The sequence below is a fragment of the Miscanthus floridulus genome, chromosome 7 (genome assembly GCF_019320115.1).
Source record: "Miscanthus floridulus cultivar M001 chromosome 7, ASM1932011v1, whole genome shotgun sequence".
Classification (NCBI taxonomy): Eukaryota; Viridiplantae; Streptophyta; class Magnoliopsida; order Poales; family Poaceae; genus Miscanthus; species Miscanthus floridulus.
In genome coordinates this window covers 8938781-8957936 of record NC_089586.1, presented here as the reverse complement: position 1 = coordinate 8957936, position 19156 = coordinate 8938781, and the positions used below count along the sequence as shown (strand labels likewise).

The 19156-nt window shown below is 42.0% G+C and overlaps 1 protein-coding gene across 1 annotated transcript; it reads right to left on the bottom strand.

Annotated features, from left to right (window-relative positions):
* Positions 1-2747: 2747 nt before the first annotated feature.
* On the bottom strand, positions 2748-18482 carry LOC136466499 (uncharacterized). Its single transcript, XM_066464933.1, is given in 9 exon segments — positions 2748-5098; positions 5207-5467; positions 5586-5678; positions 5680-5910; positions 6399-6473; positions 6814-7059; positions 7153-7779; positions 8448-14762; positions 18314-18482. Coding segments are annotated over 9 exon segments (9951 nt in total). The 5' UTR covers positions 18356-18482; the 3' UTR covers positions 2748-3037.
* Between the last annotated feature and the right edge of the window lie 674 nt (positions 18483-19156).

Below are 19156 nucleotides of genomic sequence, written 5' to 3'. Positions count from 1 at the left end.
CCGGCGAAGACTCAGGCGGAGACGAGCTGCTGACAGAGAGGGGCGCATGCGACCGCAAGAGAAACGAGGGACAGAGAGGGGCGTGACGGATGCGAGAGAGACGAGGGAGCGGTGGAGAGCGGGTTTTTTTCGCTCCCCATCCGTAGTGGAAAAACGAGGGAGCAGAGGAAAGATTCGCGTTGGGAGTAATTCGAGGAAGTGGGCCTTTGGCAGCGCTCCGCTGATTCTCACGGGGAGCAATGCTGCCAAAGGGGGCCTAACACGTGCAGATTCTCCTCTTGAGATGTACAAATCATATTACGGAAGCACTCAGCCACGGGCGTCCGTGCCGTCAGACACTGCACCCAGTCCTACCTCTTGCGCAACGGACCAGTCTCTCTCTCAAAAGAAAAGAAAAAAATTCCCCGCTTCGCTCATCCGCTCGGCACGGCATGGCTGAGGATTTTCGGGCTGCTCATCTATCCACCCCGCTGCACCCTCTTCCCCCACCGCGCCCGCGCCCCTGTCGCGGCGTCGTGGTGTGCCCTCCCCCCACCGCACCGCACCGCACCCCATCGCCGGCTGCGCCACGCCCATCATATCCCTTGCGAGCGAACGGCGCTGGACAACTGCGGTCGAGCGAGCAGCGGCACTGGAATAGCAGCAACAGGGTTACACTGACGGGCGTGAGCCTAGGCCGCAAGCAAACGTTGGAGAATCACTAGAGGGCTGCGCCACAACTGCAGAGGCGAGCTCTATGTGCCACCGCCGACCTCCGCGCCGACGTCGACCTCCGCAACGTCGAGAGTCCATTCGTCCACGCAACAATGTGACATTGTGTTGAAAACACATGTGTGCAAACGTATATTTCAAGTGTTTCAGATTTATGTTTAAAGTGTTTCATGCGGATGTTGTAAAAGTAGATCAGAATGTTGCATATGCTGCAATGTTTTATATACGTATGTTGCAAGCTTCAATTCCCAGTGTTTCATTATTTTTTTTTCGAGACGTATATTGCAAGTATTTTATCTAGATATTACATATGTTTTACAATGGTTTCCAAGTGTTTTCATGTGTTTTTGCAAGTGTTTCAAATACATGTTGCAATTCTTGCATCTGGATTTTTTAAAAGTAGATGAGTGTTGCTTCTTCTTCCTCGCTTTCTGCTACCTCACCTCGGTGTCTCCTCTTCCTCCAAGACGTCCGCTGAGCATTCACCGCCCCCTCCCCTATTCTCGATGCTAGTGAACGTTAGGTGCGGCGCGGGCCCCACATGGACGCGTGACGCGCACAGAAAATGGCTGCAGACACGACGTCCGGACGTCCGAGCGCTAGCATGCCCATCAGATAATAGTGGCATTGTAATGAATACTCTGTATAGTGCATAGCCTCGTTAAGGTTGAAACAATACTAAAAATTGTTTATGGATCTATGTGCCCTTCTCTTTGTAGTGGATCAGTATCCCGTGTTTCCGTTGTGATTAAGGATAAAAACGGTACGGATATTTTTTTGATCGTATTCGTGACCGAATTCGTTTAAAGAGGTTCAAATCTATCCGTATTCGAGTCCGGATATTTAACATCTGATACTGTATCCGTATCCTAATACTAAAATCGTATATTTATAATGTTGATATCTAATCAGTATTTATTCGGACATGGTTGCGTATTCGAATTCCGTAATTCCGACAGAAACGTAAATAAATAATATCACTAGGTTTCCGTCCGTATCCTATCCGTAGTCGTGATATCACACCTGATTCGGTGATTCTGGTATCACGTTTCAGTTGACGCCCATTCAACAGTTTCCCTCTTCTCGTACGACGAAGATGCAAAGGTGCAGAGAGCCGTTACAACGAGAGCACCCGCGATTGTTGAATTTGACTCGGTCTTCCTCGCGTGCCTATGCAATGTACCTCGCCTCCACCATCCACTATTCATTGCCGCCGCCAAGCTCGAGAGGTGAGAGGGGATGGTAGGGCGGCGGCCGGGACGCCGCCGTAATCGCCGCCTCGCGTGTACCTCGGCACGCCCACCACCTGCTCGACGCTCGTCCTCCTCGGACCCGCGCCCATTCCGGTTCGCCACCTGCTCATCTCGATTCTCGACTTGGGGACGCAGCATTGCATGGAGCACGCGCACGGGGGCGTCGCAGAGTGCGCGGCGGGCGGTTCCGGCCGCAACGCGGTGCTGATTCCACACCAGATGCGGCTGCGCGGCAGAGAGCAGCTGCCCCGCGTCCGGTCTTCATATCACGTCAGGTTATCTCGCCCGCCTCACTTCTCGCTCTAAATTTTGTCCACAGACATTTGGGGTTCGGTCCAACGGCATGGGTCGATGCTGCTTGTTCTGTTCCTGACGAGTCTGGACCCACGCTTTCGTATTTTTTTTTCTCCACATTTCGGCCGGTTTATAGTTACTACTGCTAAATGTAAGACTCAATAGTCCGGATTATAGTTACTACTGCTAAATGTAAAACTCAATAGTCATTACTTGCTTGCTTAGTTCTAGCTTCCACTTTCCATCGTCATGATCTGATTGGAATTGCATTATCACATTTTACTTTCGAAGAGGGACTGACCAGACCAGGAGCAAGACACAGAGTGACAGAACATGGTTTTCCACTTTCCATCATCATGATCTGATTGGAATTGCATTATCACATTTTACTTTCGAAGAGGGACTGACCAGATCAGGAGCAAGATACACAGTGACAGAACATGGTTTTTTCACCTTTTTTTTTAGTAAAGTGAAGCATATGCTGCATCATGACCACAAATTGCTTGTGCATATCAACAAAGAATACAAGCAAGTCCATGTCCTTGATTCTACCTCAATGTTTCATGGAAACTTGAATTTACACACTAGACATATTTACAAACATCTGCAACATACTCTCGAGTGGGGGAAACAAACGTCTGCAACATCACAGAATTTCAATGGGATGGTTGTGAAGAGGACCTTCTCCTAGCCCATCGCAAACATTCTACCACCGAAATAAATGGCTCACAAGACTACAAACAATACAATATTGTACATGTTGTAAGGTGAGTGAAGTTTTATGCCTTCGGAGATTCTGTTTTTGTGCGCCCAGGTTTGCCTACGATGGCTTTCTTCACTTTTGCAAGTTGGTGCTTTACCTTTGATCCCACACCAGACAATAGGCCATGTTTTTTAAGTGCCTTCTGGGCTGCTCCTGGTGCTTCAGTTTTCATTGCCGCTTCATCAGTGAAATTCTTAGTTCCCTCTATGTCCTTTATCTTCTCGTCATAAATCTTCTCTTCTGCATCAGCCTTTGGACTCTGTTCTGCATCAGCCTTTGGACTCTGCATCAGCCAGAGCTTGCTTACGTCCACAAAGTTTTCTTCAGCCTCAGAAGCTTCTCTGGGTGAAACTACATTGAGATCACGTTCCTGGACCTTTGGATCAAACAGTTCCTGGTCTTCATTGGATTTTATGCTCACTGTTTGCTGAGGGCTTTCGACTGTCTCATGCACATCCTGTTCTTGGGTCAGAATCTCTTTCTTGGCCAAAAGTTGCTGGTCTCCTTCATCAGTCTCTTCAGGAGACTTTTGCTCAGTACCAATTTCCTGGTGTTCCTGAAAATTAGATTCCCCTACTTTTTCTGGCTCCATTGCAGATTCATTGTCAGCAGCTTCATTTTGCTTATCTTGGTTGATCTGCAAGTTTGGACCATCAGCCTGAATTTCGACTGCTGTTGGAAAGTTTTCTTCAGATATTTCCTTTTCACGAGCCAAAATTGTCTGAGTGTCACAAACTGGTTCGGTAATTTGAGTTGCTAGTTCATTAGATGTTACTTCGGAGCTTGTGATTTTCTGCAGATTTACATGTGAACTTTCTACATTCTCTTCAGAAACTTCATCTGTGGCTGTGTTTGCATGCTGCTCCTCTTCTTTCTTATCTACTTCTTCATTCTCCAGTTGAATATCAGTAGAACATGTGGCCTCAACGTTGGCAGATTCAGTGGGTTTGTCTTCTTTTGCAGACACAGGGTTCTGAACACTTGCAGTATCGCTAGACAAGTCATTTGCATCAGTCATTCCTGATTCTGTCAACAAAGGTGCTTGCTCAGACACTGCATCAACACTTTTGTCTTCAGGTAAAGATTCAAGCACGAGTCCTGTTTGTCCTTCTCCTAGAGTATCCTCTTCGGGAGCCTTTGTGTTTGTTGAGTCATTCAGGCTGCTCCTCAAGCTTCCATTTTCATATTTTGTTGATACCTCCATGTTTTCCTGACATACAGTACCAACTGCTCTGTCATCCAGCTCAACACTCGAAATATCAATATCTCTAGTTTCCATTTTTGTAGAAACACCAGCTGCTTCTCCTGTCAGCAATTCACCAGAAATTTCATCCTGGGGATTCTCTTGGTATGCTGGTATTTCCAAATCATGAGTGTTCTTTTTGACATCTTCATCAGTTTCAATTGATCTTTCTGTGTCCAGCTTAATATCATCACTTTGTTCTTTGACCATTTCCTGTGTTTCTTCAGAGCATTTAACTTCATGTTTTTCTTGTTCAACAAAGGTGAGATTGTCATCCACCTTATTTTCTGTAGGAAGTGACCCTAGACTTTCTTCTTGTTTAGAAATGAATGCGTGGCTGCCATCTTCTGTCGCTTCGCCTTGTTTCCTTGTAGCCTCAGATTCTGAATCTTCATTTGCATCACTGCTCTCTTTTCCCAATATTAGATTCATCAGAAAATGGGAGACAGGTAATTCTTGTTCAACTTCTTTCTTAGCCTCTCCAATTTCTGTATCTTGCATGTCATCTTCATTCTTTTCTTTAGGAGTTTGATTCTCATCTTGTATGTCCTTTTCATCCTGTTCATTGGGAATTTGATTCTCTCCTGGTTCAGTTTGAAGGACCTTCTCTGACGAAGGCATCTCTCTTTCTGTTTCCTCTAAGCTGAGCACCTTTTCAGGGGTGTTGCCATCCTGTGCCGGATGTCCAGGAAGGTCAAGACTGAGGTTTTCCATATTGTCGTTCACACTTTCTTCGTTTGGTGTTGTAATTACCAATGAAACATCAAGATCCCTTCCAGTGCCAGTAAAGGTCTTGAGACTTCCGCTAGACGGTGCTCCATCAGCCCCGCTAACCTACATGGAAAAATGAAAATTACTTTAGTTTTTTCTTTCTCCAACACAAAAATTACTTTACTAATACTATATAACTCCAAAATAGTTAATAACTGCTGACTTACTGACCTTATCAGTAATATCTTCATTGATCGATACTGCTTCAGTGGCTGCTGTACTGCTTGTCTCTGTTTCCTCATGTGAATCAGTTTCTTCAATCTTGTCAAATGAATTTTCTTCTGTTTCAAGTTGCAGAACATCATCTGCATTAATTTCTTCTTGACATTGTTCTGTTTGGTTTATGTCTGCGGCAGATTCATCATTGTTTTCTTGCATAGCTTCAGTATCTACATCATTTTTCTCAGACATTGAAAGCTTTTCATCTTCAACCTGATTGCAGGAAAAAATGGAATAGAATTTCACCAAGAACAGACTTGATAAGAAAAACTGGTAACATGAATTTCGAGGCATATAAGAGTGATACTTATTGAAGGGTATTAGGACTGACCTTGTGATGACTGCTTGAGTCCTCAACATTGTTCTGTATGGATGATTCTACAGAAGGTTCAGAAGTGGAGTCGAGGCCCTTGTTTTCTCCTATCCTCTTCGATTTCTCTAGGCTTTATACTTGCATTGTCATGGATTATTTCTTCGCATAGAGGTGTTGTATCATCAATTTTAGCATCCACATTGTACAGTTGAGGTGACTCTTCCTTCTCAGAATTTGTCTGTAATTCATCATGACAAATAGCATTGTCTTCATGTATTTCTTTACTTTCTTCTATTTCATCTGCGATCTCTTTCTCTGATGCTTGAATGACGTGAACAGGATCCTGCACAACAAATATAACAGCTATTGCTCATTGCTCTGATTATTATGGTGTCATTTTAACAGAGAATTACTGCTAGCTATGAATGCTTCTGGATCTGCTGGTGCATAGTGAGCTAACTGAAGAGTCAGACCATTGGAAATTGCAGAAATTTACTGAGTGATGATGCCCACTGAAATTGCATAAGGTGGGGGAGCGAAGGAGGAAACATGTTTTGTATGTAATGCAAATCTAAACATCACTCTTCATTTCTTGTTGTTTTGTTTTTACCTGTATACCACTATTGTTATTCCTATCACTTTACAGTTTTTATTATGGAAAATTCTTAATATTTCTTCAAGAGGAAAATAAATGAAAAGTGACTCCAAAGAAATTACACCTTTTGGACTTCAGAACATTCATAATAAACCCAATTTATTCATTACTTTTGAAACATCATGCACAATCTTCAGTCAGTTTTTTAGAGGAAAATTCAGTTAATTAGACCTTACATTCTCTAGTATTTTGTCTTTTGAAGGAGCTGGGTCAGATGCTTCTTGAATAGATGATACCAAACCAGGTTCAATCTGCACAATGAGTAAAACATAGCAGTGTTTTTAGTATAAGCAATGAGAGGCCTTCACCAAATAATCACTACTTTGGTATAGGTCATTTTTAATACTCATTTCTTAGTTTTACTTCTACTTAGTGAGCTCACATAATAATTCAATGCACTAAGAGTAGTTTTCACATCTAGTGTTTTCTCAAGAAAAAATGGTGATGTGATAGACCAATAATAAGGAAGCATTTTCAGTTTTCCCCCCTCTACATTTCTAATCTGGAAATTTATCACTTTGAACTTGGTAATCCAACACTAATACGATTAGCAAAAGGACATATATCCACTGGTGAAAACTCAGAACTGACCTCTTCTTTTCTAATTTCATCAGTTGTTTCGCCTTGTTCATTAGTAGAAGTTTTTGCTACTACATCATCATTTTCTGCATTCTCCTGCTCATCTTTGTTATCATTTTTGGCATCATCATCTTCTTCAGTTTTTTCACTTGTTTCCTTAATGTTTTCAACTTTCATATCCATAACGCTTGGGGTGGATTCCTTGGATAGGGCTTCATTCTTGAGAATCTCACTAATGGTTGCCTCTGTTTGTTCAGCCTGCAGGGTTTCATTGGTAAAAACTTATTTTTCGTTGTTTCTGATTAAAGAAATCCAGAAAAAGTAACACATGCAATGAGTCCTTATATTTACCTCGAATTCATCATTATCTTTTGTCTTGTTTGTTGCTCCATTTTCGAAATTCTGGTAATCCACTAGTGGTTCTGTGGTTAAATCATCCCTGTTTTCTTCATGTTTCTGTTCATCTACCTGAAGTTCATCATTCTGACTTTCAATCTCCTCATCTTCTTTCTGCTTTTGATCTGAGTCATTCTTTTGCAGAGCCTCATCTTGTTCCAAAATGGATAAGGCATCTGTCTCACAACTTTGTTGTTGAAGTGCTACATCACAATGTTGCCTGCTATCGTGATCACTGGTTTGCTCACTAGCTTTTGTTGTACCATCTTTTTCTGTAGTATCTTGTGCTGCCTGAGGATCATTTTCAAATAAAGCCTGTGATGCTTCTGCAGTGCCACTTTCTGTGAGAATTTGCACGTCTACATTTCTATCTTGGACATGAGTTTCGTTCTCTCCATTACGCCCACTTGCCATTTCGCTTGAATTATGTTCGGTTCCAGCATTTGGCTCTTCTTTGACTTGATGGATATTGTTTGAAGTCTCTATTGTATCATCGCCAGAAGTTTGAACAGCATCTTCATCAATCATGTTCTCACTTCTCTGAGTTGTTAAAACAGTTTCGCCCAAATCACATGGATCGTCCTGTATAAGATACACTAGTGAGGTGTCTTGCAAGCTATGCCCAATCTCAAAGAACTAGAGTCATATTTTTTTCTCAAATACGAAGGAGAGCTGTGTATCATTGCATTAAGAAGAAAAAAAGTGGAGTACAAAACACAAACACCACCCACCACACCCTCACCCAAACTAGAGTCATATTCAGACAGCACTACTGATGTTTTTCTTTCTTTGCAGTATGCAACTTAGATTTAGCTTAATAATTCTGCATCTTGGCTAGCAATAGTTATACCTTTACTGTCAATTTATACTTTACAATATATGTTTCAGCTTTCCAACTTTGCATAGAGCCTGCTTATTCTCAAACTTTTTTATGTTGATCTAACTAAACAGTCTGGCGTGCCCAAAAATGAAAAATAGTCTGACAGAAATAAGTTAGAGCTTATCTTTGTTTGGTGGACTCCTTCATGTAATATAATGATTCTAGTCAATCTATGATCAGATAGTGTTTATACTTGTATAAGGTGATGGATGCCACAGCTTGTTATCTGCCTCATACTGGATAAAAAATGCTGCGGTAATGCTAGGTGTTCCCAGTTATTTAAATTCTAATTGAGCAGTATACCAGTACCTACATCTTGTATTGGTCTAGCATTTATGAAAAGGGAGGTTAATGTACAGAATATAAATACCTTTAGTTCTTCTGACTTCTGTATTTCATCTTTGATTCCGTGTGCCAAAATGACATTGTCAGTTTCAATCCCCACCGTTCCTTCATTTGATTCTACATGATAATCTTCTAGTGTTGGTCCATTATCTGTTGGAGTTGGTTCCTCTGGAACAGAAATATTGGATTGTTCTCCATCATTAATGGCTTCAGTGTTCTTCTTTTCCTCCGTTCCTTCCAAGTCATCCACTTGCTGAATATCATAAGTCGGTTCAGTTGTTGCTATATTATTGTCTGAAGCTAGTTTCTCTATTGCATCAGCTTGGCTTGTATGAAAGTCTTCTTCAGCTTCAGTGGCATCGACACCCTTGATTTCTTCCACTGGTTGCTCTTGTTTAATGTCAACAGGTGGGTCAATTTCGCTTGCAACAGAATCTTCTGTAGTTCTTTCTTCAAGGGCAACAGAGTTGCTTTGGTCTGAGGTTTCTTCTGCCCTTACAAGCTGGCTGTGCTCATTGTCTTTGGATAATTCTACCTGTTCTGCTGGCTGGGCATATGAATCTGGATCACTTTCCAGTTCATTCCTTTCTTCAGCTGCATTATCAGGAGTGGCAATATTACTTTGCTTGGAGGCTTCATCAGCTTCAATTGCTTTATTGTCTTCCACTTCTGGTAGTTTGTCCTCATGAACCTGCTGATCATCAGCATTTGGCTCACCATCATCTACTGCTGGCTTCTCAAGGGTAGAAACTATGTGTTCTTGCTGATCTTCAGGTTCTACGTCTTCAATGTCTCTTGTTTCTTCTGTTAAACCCAGTTCTTGCACTTCTTGGACACCAGGAGTTGGTTCAATTCCTGGTACTTGATCTGCATCTCCAGGAGTCGGAAAGCTACTGATATCTGAGAATTCATCAGTTTTGTTATCTTCACTGTCCTTGGTTTCTTGAGATGTCAGATTCTGCACTTCTTGTGTATTAAAAGATGGCTCTGCTACTGCTGTATGTTCTTCTGTTGGAGTAAGCTCATCAGATGTAGAGCCATGGGTCTGTCCTGGATGTTCTGTTGTGTCACTGCTGTCTTCAACTGATTCTAGTTCACGAACAGGTTCAGAACCAGCATGTGGGGCATTTGGTGTTGAAGTGTCATCTTCAGTGTGTTCCTTTATATTTGCAACATTAATCTCATGAGGGACTGCTTCAGTCTCCATGGTTTCCATGTCCATCTTTTCTGATGTATAGTCACTTGATGTCATAACATCCTCTGTTTCACTTGTTCCTGTGTCCTTGGTTGTGTCCTTGGTCTCTTCTAGATCTGCCTCATGGAAAGATGATGTATCAGCATTTGCATCTGTTTCTGGAGCTGCTGCCTCAGCAAGAGCAGTATTGCTTTTCACATTTTCTGTATCCTCAGTTTCTTCTGCTAACTGTGAATTGTCTGCTTGAGTGTCAGAACTTGGTTCTGTTAATGTGAACTCCTCAGAAGAAAGAGTGTTAGATGAGACAATTTCTTGAGATTTATCAGCTTCAGTTTCCTTGATTTCGGCAGGTTCTTGATCCTGAAGTTGTTGGTGATCAACGTCTGGTTCAGTGGTTACATTATCTTCTGTTGCTATTTCTTCTGGGACAGACTCCTCAGAGGTACAGATTATTTTTTCCCGGGAGGAACTTTGAGATTCATTGGTTTCAGTATCATTATCTTTGATTGGTTCTGGTTTCAGACCGCTTGATATTTCGTCTGTTGCTTGCTCCTCTGACTGAGCAGTAGCATCACTTTGGTGGGGGTTTCCGTGCACTTCTGTGGCTTCAATGTTGCTCACCTCTGTTGATTCATGCAATTCGGCTGTGGCTGGATTTTCTTCTTGAGTTGGCGTCTGAAAGACAGTAGCATTCATTTCAAGGGATGTTTCATTCACTTCGTCAATTTGAGTGTTCTTTATCTCCTCTGATCCCAGTTCCTGCACAGCCTGTGCAGGTGGCTCGCCTTCAGGGACATTGCTTTCTTCAGCTGAATCCCCAGCCGAAGCTGTGTTGCTTTGGCCAGAGATTCCTCCAGTTATGATATCTTTGTGACCATCAATTACTTCTGAAAATTCTGCGATGTTCACTTCTTGATTGTCAAAACTTGTTTCACTTTCTTTTTTATTATCTTCTTGAGAAGGCTCCTCTGAAACACAGGCATTGCTTTCTCGGGGAACTGCTTCAACTTCAGTGGGTTCAATTTCCTTTGTTTCTGTTGCTGACTCTGTCTGCTGCATCTCACTTTCCTTTGTATTATCTTCTTGAGCTGAAGCTTCCTCTGATTCAACAGGTTCTGTTCTCTTCGTTTCTTCTGATTCTAGCTCCTGTTTATGCATTTCAGCAATATCCTCAGTCTGTAGCACATTCCGTTCAATTGCCTCATCAACAATCACCACATCAGAGACTTCTGCAATATTCTCATCTATGTTTTGCTTAGTTTCTTCTGTTGACTCTGCATTATCTACTTCTTGACTACCACAACTTGGCTCATCTTCTGCTACATTATCTTCCACTGTGTCCTCCTCTGAAGTAGATACAGTTTTTTCATGGTAAGTTTCAGTGTCCTTAACTTCAACTAAATCTTGTTCAAGGGTTTGATGGATTTCACCATTATGTGATTCTGGTTCATCTGCTGTTGAATCATTTTCTACTGCAAGTTCCTTGGAATGAGTAACATGGTCGAGTTTGGTGATTTCTTCAGCTTCAGTAGCTTCAATGTCCTTTAGTTCTTCTGTTTCAGTCACTTGTGGCTCACTTGTTGCTGTAGCATCTTCCTGAGCTAGGTCATTGAAGATAACAGCATGAGTCTGGTAAGCTTCATCCGTTTTAATTTGTTCCAACTCCTGAACTGGTTGTATATCTATTGTTGGCCCACTCTGCAGAATATTGTCTTGAACTAGATTTTCGGTATTGCTCATGTTGGTGATCGCATCATCTTTGGCATCTCCAGGGCCATTGATTTCCTCTGGTTCCACATGATGTACATGTTGGATTTCAGAACATGGCTCTGTAGTTGCTACATGGTTTTCTGGAGTTGTCTCCTCAAAAGCAACACTGTTTTGTTGCATTTCTGCTTCAGTATCGACTGCTTCAGCATCTCCTACTGATTCCTGGCTTTGTTCTTGAATATTTACAGGTGGCTCCCTCATTTGTGCATCATGTTCTGGCATTGTCTCCTCAGGGACCACCATGTTGCTCTTGTGCTCAGATTCTTCAGTCTTTACATTCATCAGGCCATCAGTTTCTTCAGCAGATTCTTGATTCAGCACTTCTTGAGCATTGACCCCTGGCTCATCAGTGTGTTCAGATTTAGGCACCTCTTCCTGCACCACGTCTGCATCTTCTGGAAAGCTCTCTTTCTTTTCAGGATGGATAACACCTTCTTCTTTAACTAGTTCATCTATTTCTGTGTTTCCATCGGTAGTATCTGGAATGACATCAGAGATGTCCAGATTGATCTCTACAGGAGTTTGAATTTCAGAAGGTGCTTCGGTTATAACCTCAACATCAGGAATGTTTTCCATGCTTGCAGGTTGTGTGTTCTCAGTTGCATTTTCTGATCCTAGATCCTGGTATTGCTGACCATCTTTTGTCTGCCCAATAGCTTCCTGTGTGTCTTCCTGCACTGTGTTATTTGTAGCACCTAAGTTATGTTGATCTTCTGGAACTGCGTCCGTAAAAGCAACACTGCTTTGTTGCACCGGTGCTTCAGTACCAACTGCTTCATCAACTTCTCTTTCTTCTACAGTAGCTTCTATTTCTTCTAACAATTCCTGGTTCTGCGATTGAATATTTACAGGTGGCTCCCTTGTTGTCACGTCATATTCTGGCATTATCTCCTCAGATGCTGGCATGTTGCTCTGGTTGGCTGTTTCTTCAGTCTTTTCATTCACTGGGCCATCGGTTTCTTCAACAGATTCTTGATTCAGCACTTGAAGAGCATTAGTTGTTGGCTCATCAGCGTGTTCAGATTTAGGCACCTCTTCCTGCACCACGTCTTCATCCATTGTATCAACTTGCTGGCTCTGTTGATCTTCTACTTTGGCCACCTCTTCTGTAGGTTCTGCGGTAGATGTATCTTCTGGAAAGCTCTCTTTCTTTTCAGGATGGATAACACCTTCTGCTTTAACTAGTTCATCTGTTTCTGTGTTTCCATCAGTAGTATCTGGAATAGCATCAGAGATGTCCAGATTGATCTCCACAGGAGTTTGAATTCCAGAGGGTGTTTCGGTTATAACCTCAACATCAGGAATGTTTGCCATGCTTGCAGGTTGTGTGTTCTCAGTTGCATTTTCTGGTCCTAGATCCTGGTATTGTGGACCTTCTTTTGTTTGCCCAGTAGCTTCCAGTGTGTCTTCCTGCACTGTGTTATTTGTAGCACCTATATTATGTTGATCTTCTGGAATTGCCTCCTCAAAAGCAGCACTGCTTTGTTGCACTGTTGCTTCAGTATCAACTGCTTCAGAAATTTCTCTTTCTTCTACAGTAGCTTCTCTTTCTTCTAATGATTCCTGGTTCTGCGCTTGAATATCTACAGGTGGCTCCCTTGTTGTAGTGTCATTTTCTGGTGTTGTCTCCTGGTGGGCTGTTTCTTCAGTATTCACTGGGCCATCAATTTCTTCAGCAGATTCTTGATTCAGCACTTCAAGAGCATCAGTTGCTGGCTCATCAGCGTATTCAGATTTAGGCTCCTCTTCCTGCACCATGTTTGCATCCATCGCATCAGCTTGCTGGCTCTGTTGATCTTCTGCTTGGACCACCTCTTCTGTAGGTTCTGCAGTAGATGCATCTTCTGGAAAGCTCTCTTTCTGGTCAGGATGAACAACAGCGTGTGGTTTAGCTGGCTCATCTGTTTCTGTGTTTGCATCAATAATATCTGGAATGGCATCAGAGTTGTCCAGACTCGGCTCCCCTGGAGTTTGGACTCCAGAAGGTGCTTCAGTTACAATCTCAGCATGGGGAATGTTTGTCATTCTTGCAGATTGTGTATGCTCAGTTGCCTTTTCTGGTTCTAGACCCTCATCCTGCTGACCATCATCCTGTTGCTCAATAGCTCTCAGTGTGTCCTCATTCACAGTGTCATTGTGTATTGTAACACCTAAATTAGATTGATCTTCTGGAATTGCATCCCCAAAGCCACTGCTTGGTTGGATTTCTGCTTCAGTATCTTCTATTTCTTCTAATGATTCCTGGTTCTGCACTTGAGTATTTACTGGTGGAGCACTCATTGTTGCCTCATGTTCTAGTGTTGTCTCCTTTGGAGCTGCCACGTTCCTCTGGTGCGCAGTTTCTTCAATCTTTTCATTCATCGAGTCATCAGTTTCTTCAGAAAGTTCTTGATTCAACACTCCTTGAGCATCAATCGTTGGCTCATGAGCTTCAGATTTAGGCTTCTCTTCCTGCTGATCAGTTTTTTTACATTTAATCTCTTCCGGGGCCACATCTGCATCCATCGTATCAGCTAGCTGACTCTGTTGATCTTCTACTTTGGCCACCTCTTCAGGACGAACAACACCATCTGCCTTAGTTGGTTCATCTGTTTCTGTCTTTTCATCAATAGTCTCCGGAATGCCATCAGAATCATCCACACATGGCTCCACAGGAGCTTGGAGTCCAGTCGGTGCCTCAGCTACAATCTCAACATCATTATTTGCGATGCTTGCAGGTTCTGTGTTCTCGTTTGCCTTTTCTGGTTCTTGATTTTGGTCTTGCTGACCATCATCTGTTTGCTCAATAGCATTGTCAACATCCGCATTGTTTGTGATGCTTGAAGGTTCTGTGTTCTTGTTTGCCTTTTCTGGTTCTTGATTTTGGTCTTGCTGACAATCATCTGTTTGCTCAATAGCATTGTCAGTTTTCAGCGTGTCTTCCTGCACCGAGTCATCATCCACTGTAACACCTAAATCTTGTTGGTCATCACCCTTGGGTTCTTCATCTTTCTTGTGCTTCAGTAGGCAGCTGTCTTCTGTTGTGCTCTCTCCATGTCTTAAACCATCAGTCACATCTTCTTTGTTGATTCCGTTGCTCTGATCTAGTTCTGCTTCTTCCTGGTCGTTGTCATGCGGCTGCTCATTTGAAATCTTCTCTTCTTTGTCTGTATGGCCATTCAGAGAAGATGCTTCGCCATTTAGATTATGTTCTGGAGGAAGTTGGACATCAGAGGGTGCTTCTACAAAAACTTGATCCTCTGGAATCTTCAACGTTCCTTCAGTTGAATCGATGGTTTCTCCCATGCTCTTGATCTCCATTAGAGATGAAAGCTTGCCTTCTGGGTGTGCTTGCAAATGGACTGTTCCTAAATCCACAGCTTCCACTTGGACTTCCTTGGAAGTTATAGATAAATCTGGCATTAAAATAGTGGATTTCATGCCACATTTGACAGTCATAATAATATTATTAATTTGTGATGTATTTTTAACTGACTAACATACAACAACAACAACAACAAAGCCTTTAAGTCTCAAATAAGTTGGGGTAGGCTAGAGTTGAAATCCAGCAGAAGCAATCAAGGTTCAGGCACGTGAATAGTTGTTTTCCAAGCACTCCTATCTAAGGCTAAGTCTTTGGGTATATTCCATCCTTTCAAGTCTCATTTTATTGCCTCTACCCAAATTAACTTCGGTCTTCCTCTGCCTCTCTTCACGTTACTATCCTGGCTTAGAATTCCACTACGCACCGGTGCCTCTGTAGGTCTCCGTTGGACATGTCCAAACCATCTCAAGCGATGTTGGATAAGCTTTTCTTCAATTGGTGCTACCCCTAGTCTATCACGTATATCATCGTTCCGAACTCGATCCCTTCTTGTATGACCGTAAATCCAACGCAACATACGCATTTCCGCGACACTTATCTGTTGAATATGTCGTCTTTTCATAGGCCAACATTCTGCACCATACAATATAGCAGGTCTAATCGCCGTCTTATAAAACTTGCCTTTTAACTTCTGTGGTACCTTTTGTCACATAGGATGCTTGGTGCCACTTCATCCATCCTGCTTTGATTCTATGGCTAACATCTTCATCAATATCCCCGTCTCTCTGTAGCATTGATCCTAAATATCAAAAGGTATCCTTCCTAAGCACTACTTGACCTTCCAAACTAATATCTTTCTCCTCCCGAGTAGTAGTGCCGAAGTCACATCTCATATACTCAGTTTTAGTTCTACTGAGTCTAAAATCTTTGGACTCCAAAGTCTCATACCATAATTCCAGTTTCTGATTCACTCATGTCCGACTTTCATCAACTAGCACTACATCATCCGCGAAAAGCATATACCAAGGGATGTCCCCTTGTATGCCCCTTGTGACCTCATCCATCACTAAGGCAAACAGATAAGGACTCAAAGCTGGCCCTTGATGTAGTCCTATCCTAATCAGAAGTCATCCGTGTCTCCATCACTTGTTCGAACACTAATCACAACATTGTTGCACATGTCCTTAATGAGCCCGACGTACTTCGTTGGGACTTTATGTTTGTCCAAAGCCCACCACATAACATTACTTGGTATTTTATCATAAGCCTTCTCCAAGTCAATAAAAATCATGTGTAGGTCCTTCTTCTTCTTCTTCTCCCTATACCGCTCCATAACTTGCCTTATTAAGAAAATGGCTTCCATGGTTGACCTTCCGGGTATGAAGCCAAATTGGTTCATAGAGACCCGCGTTATTGCTCTCAAGCGATGCTCGATAACTCTCTCCCATAACTTTATAGTATGACTCATCAACTTAATTCCCCGGTAATTAGTACAACTTTAAATATCCCCTTTATTTTTGTAGATCGGTACCAATATATTTCTCCTCCACTCATTAGGCATCTTGTTCGATCGAAAAAAAAGCGACACGGCGCGTCACCAAGAGGGTGCCGACCCGGCCCTTGCCCATTTAACACCATACCCGGGTTCCGATATGGCGCGTCGCTAAGAGGGTTACGCCCCAACGGTTTTCTTTCGGGTTTCATCTCCATTAGAATGGCTAGATTTAACGTTGGCTCGCCACGCCTATCACAACCCTCCTCCTTTACCAGGGCTTGGGACTTGCTATGTTGAGACAACATAAGGTTTTAACTGACTAACATAGACAAGAAATATTAGTACTCCCTCTGTCTCTGAATAAATAGATTCCTAGAGTTGTCTTAAGTCAAACTTTTTAAACTTTTGACCGGATTTCTAGAGAGGAAAAAACGTCAAGATTTATGGTGTCAAATTAGTATCATTAGATATAGCATAGAATATTTTTTCATAATGTGCTCATTTTATGTTATAGATGTTGTTACTTTTTTCTATAAAGTTGGTCAAACTTAAGAAAGTTTGACTGAGTTATCTGGGGATAGAGGGAGTATATTTTAGGCTTTATATTATCCATAGTAGTCATGAACCAAAAGTATGAATATAAAAGGAAATGTTAACCTGTACAATCTTATATTAACTATCTCTTGACTTTGTTCAATTACAGCCATAATATACTCAAAAGGACATCCAGTCATGAGTGTACTGCAGCACTGCAAAAGTGCAAGCAAACTGTCCTGCATGGCAGTCGGCCAGTCGCCATTTCTCGTTGGCCAACTGACTTACTGATAAATGGGTTTCCATTTCATGGCTCTAGCCTCTAGAGTCTAGACTTCTAGTACTGCAGCAAGTGGTCAAAAAGAACATGCTCACTAGTCAAATAGTACACTGCCCCGGCAGTACTGCATGTGGGCATCCTAACTGGATGAGTTTGTGCCTCTCCAAAAACCTTGTTTAGTTCTAACATGAAGGGTTGTAATACTGAATGTTCCTATTAAGCGTGTTAGTGCTGCAACTATCGCCCTGTTCGCTTGGCTTATAAGCCATACTTTTTTAAGCTAACGAACAATATTTTTCTCTCACAACAAATCAGTTAACAGTACTTTCAGCCATGGCTCATCAGCCAAGCGAACATGGCATATATGTTTTGGCATGCTTTAAGTAGACTTTTGCTCTCTTCATGCCTTTGTATTAAATCACCACACTGAATGGTTGATGCTCAGTGTAAATTAATGTTAGATGCTTATGCATGTTTACCTAACCCTGTCATTCACGTCACAACAGTTGACCAAACTGTTAAACTTGTCTATCCTTATTGTTAGCATTTTTTTTTTGGTTCTGGATGGGTTGAACCTAGGAGGAAAAAATGTTATATTATCCTTTAACATTATTTTCTAAAAGTTGGGTGAATTCACATCCATCTATCAAGTTCAGGAGAGCGATACTAGGTTGAGAAAAAGGAGTAATCAAAAGAGAAGAGCAAAGCATGTCACTCAGTGATACCTACATGGGTGATTACCTATGAAACTGTAATTTTCCATCGTTATTTTTCTTGATCCCTGGATCCTTCAGACATATACTACAATACTAACTAATTTCGCATGTACGTTTTTCCCAATCAAATCAAGAACAGAACACAATTTCAAAATACATCTTAACTAGGCTTGTTATAAACAAGGGCAATATGATTCTTCCTACTGCGTTCAATTCTTTCACTCTTTAAGGAAACTTGGCTGCTTTTGAAGATCATTTGTTTAACAACTGAAAGAAATGAGTGCAGCACCATTTGTACACAGTTTACTACATGAAGAAGAATCCTTCTTCCTTCATGTTACTGAAAGGAGATTAACAGTAAACACGTAGCAACTGTGGAACCAGAAAGAAGGTACCATAATGGTTTTCCTTGCAAAATGGTAAAAAAAAATTACTGAACTGTTAGAAACATGCTTCTCATGACATAGCTGATAAGATTCCTGTGACAATGAATCTCCTTACGTAGCTCTACATCTTAACAAAGTATGTATGCATGCAGGAAAACAGAAGCAAGCAAGTGATGCAGAAGTTCTGAGGCTAACAGGAGACATTTCTTACCGTCCCATCTGCTGCTTCTCTCGCTTCATCTTTGGTCGCCATTGCTCCAGATCAGAATGAGAAAGAAGAGGAGGATGAGGAAGAAGAAGAAGAAGAAGAAAGGAAAAAGGAAAAAAGAAAGATGGAGTGGCTTCTCCCTTAAAAAGGCTTGTGAGCTCTGGAAAAGCTGGTGGTCTTTATACCGACCTTTCCTCTGCCCCTCTGTCAATATGTTTTCTATTGCTGAGCAGCGGTTAGGAAGCAGTGACAGACTGACAGTGCCTTGACAGGGAATTAAACTTGCCTAAGTGTAATCTTGATTAAACGGGCGAAGTTATCCCTGAAATGGCAGATCAATGAACATGGAGAGTCAGCATTAGGTGCCAAAATGCCAACTGGTACGTGAGGCACATGGTTGTGGTGGCTGGACCATTGTGTCTGCGTTCTTGCTTTGATGGACCCACAGAACCTTTTCTGTGTGACATTATTGGATCGATAATTGATCAGCGAGTACCATTCTTGGATCCTTCATATTTCATTATCTTTTTTTCCTTCTTCTTTTCTAAGTGCGTCTCAAAAGAAAAGTTTAGTTTTTGGTGTGAATATACTATTATCTGCTTATCTTTTTGCTTGGCTTCACATATCAGATAACATGATTGGTCTTCAGAAATCCATTATGGTGCAAATTTTCTCCTACTGGTTAGGCTTCCCGTGTATGCTCCAGTCACTTTCAACTATTTATGATATTGGCTGCGTTCATCTTACCTCATATTGCACTTGGGGCGCAAGGGAACAACGGGTTTGGCCAATGTTTCTGCAGCCTGGAGGAAGTTTACCTGGATCAAATCAAGTGAAAAGCAGGAC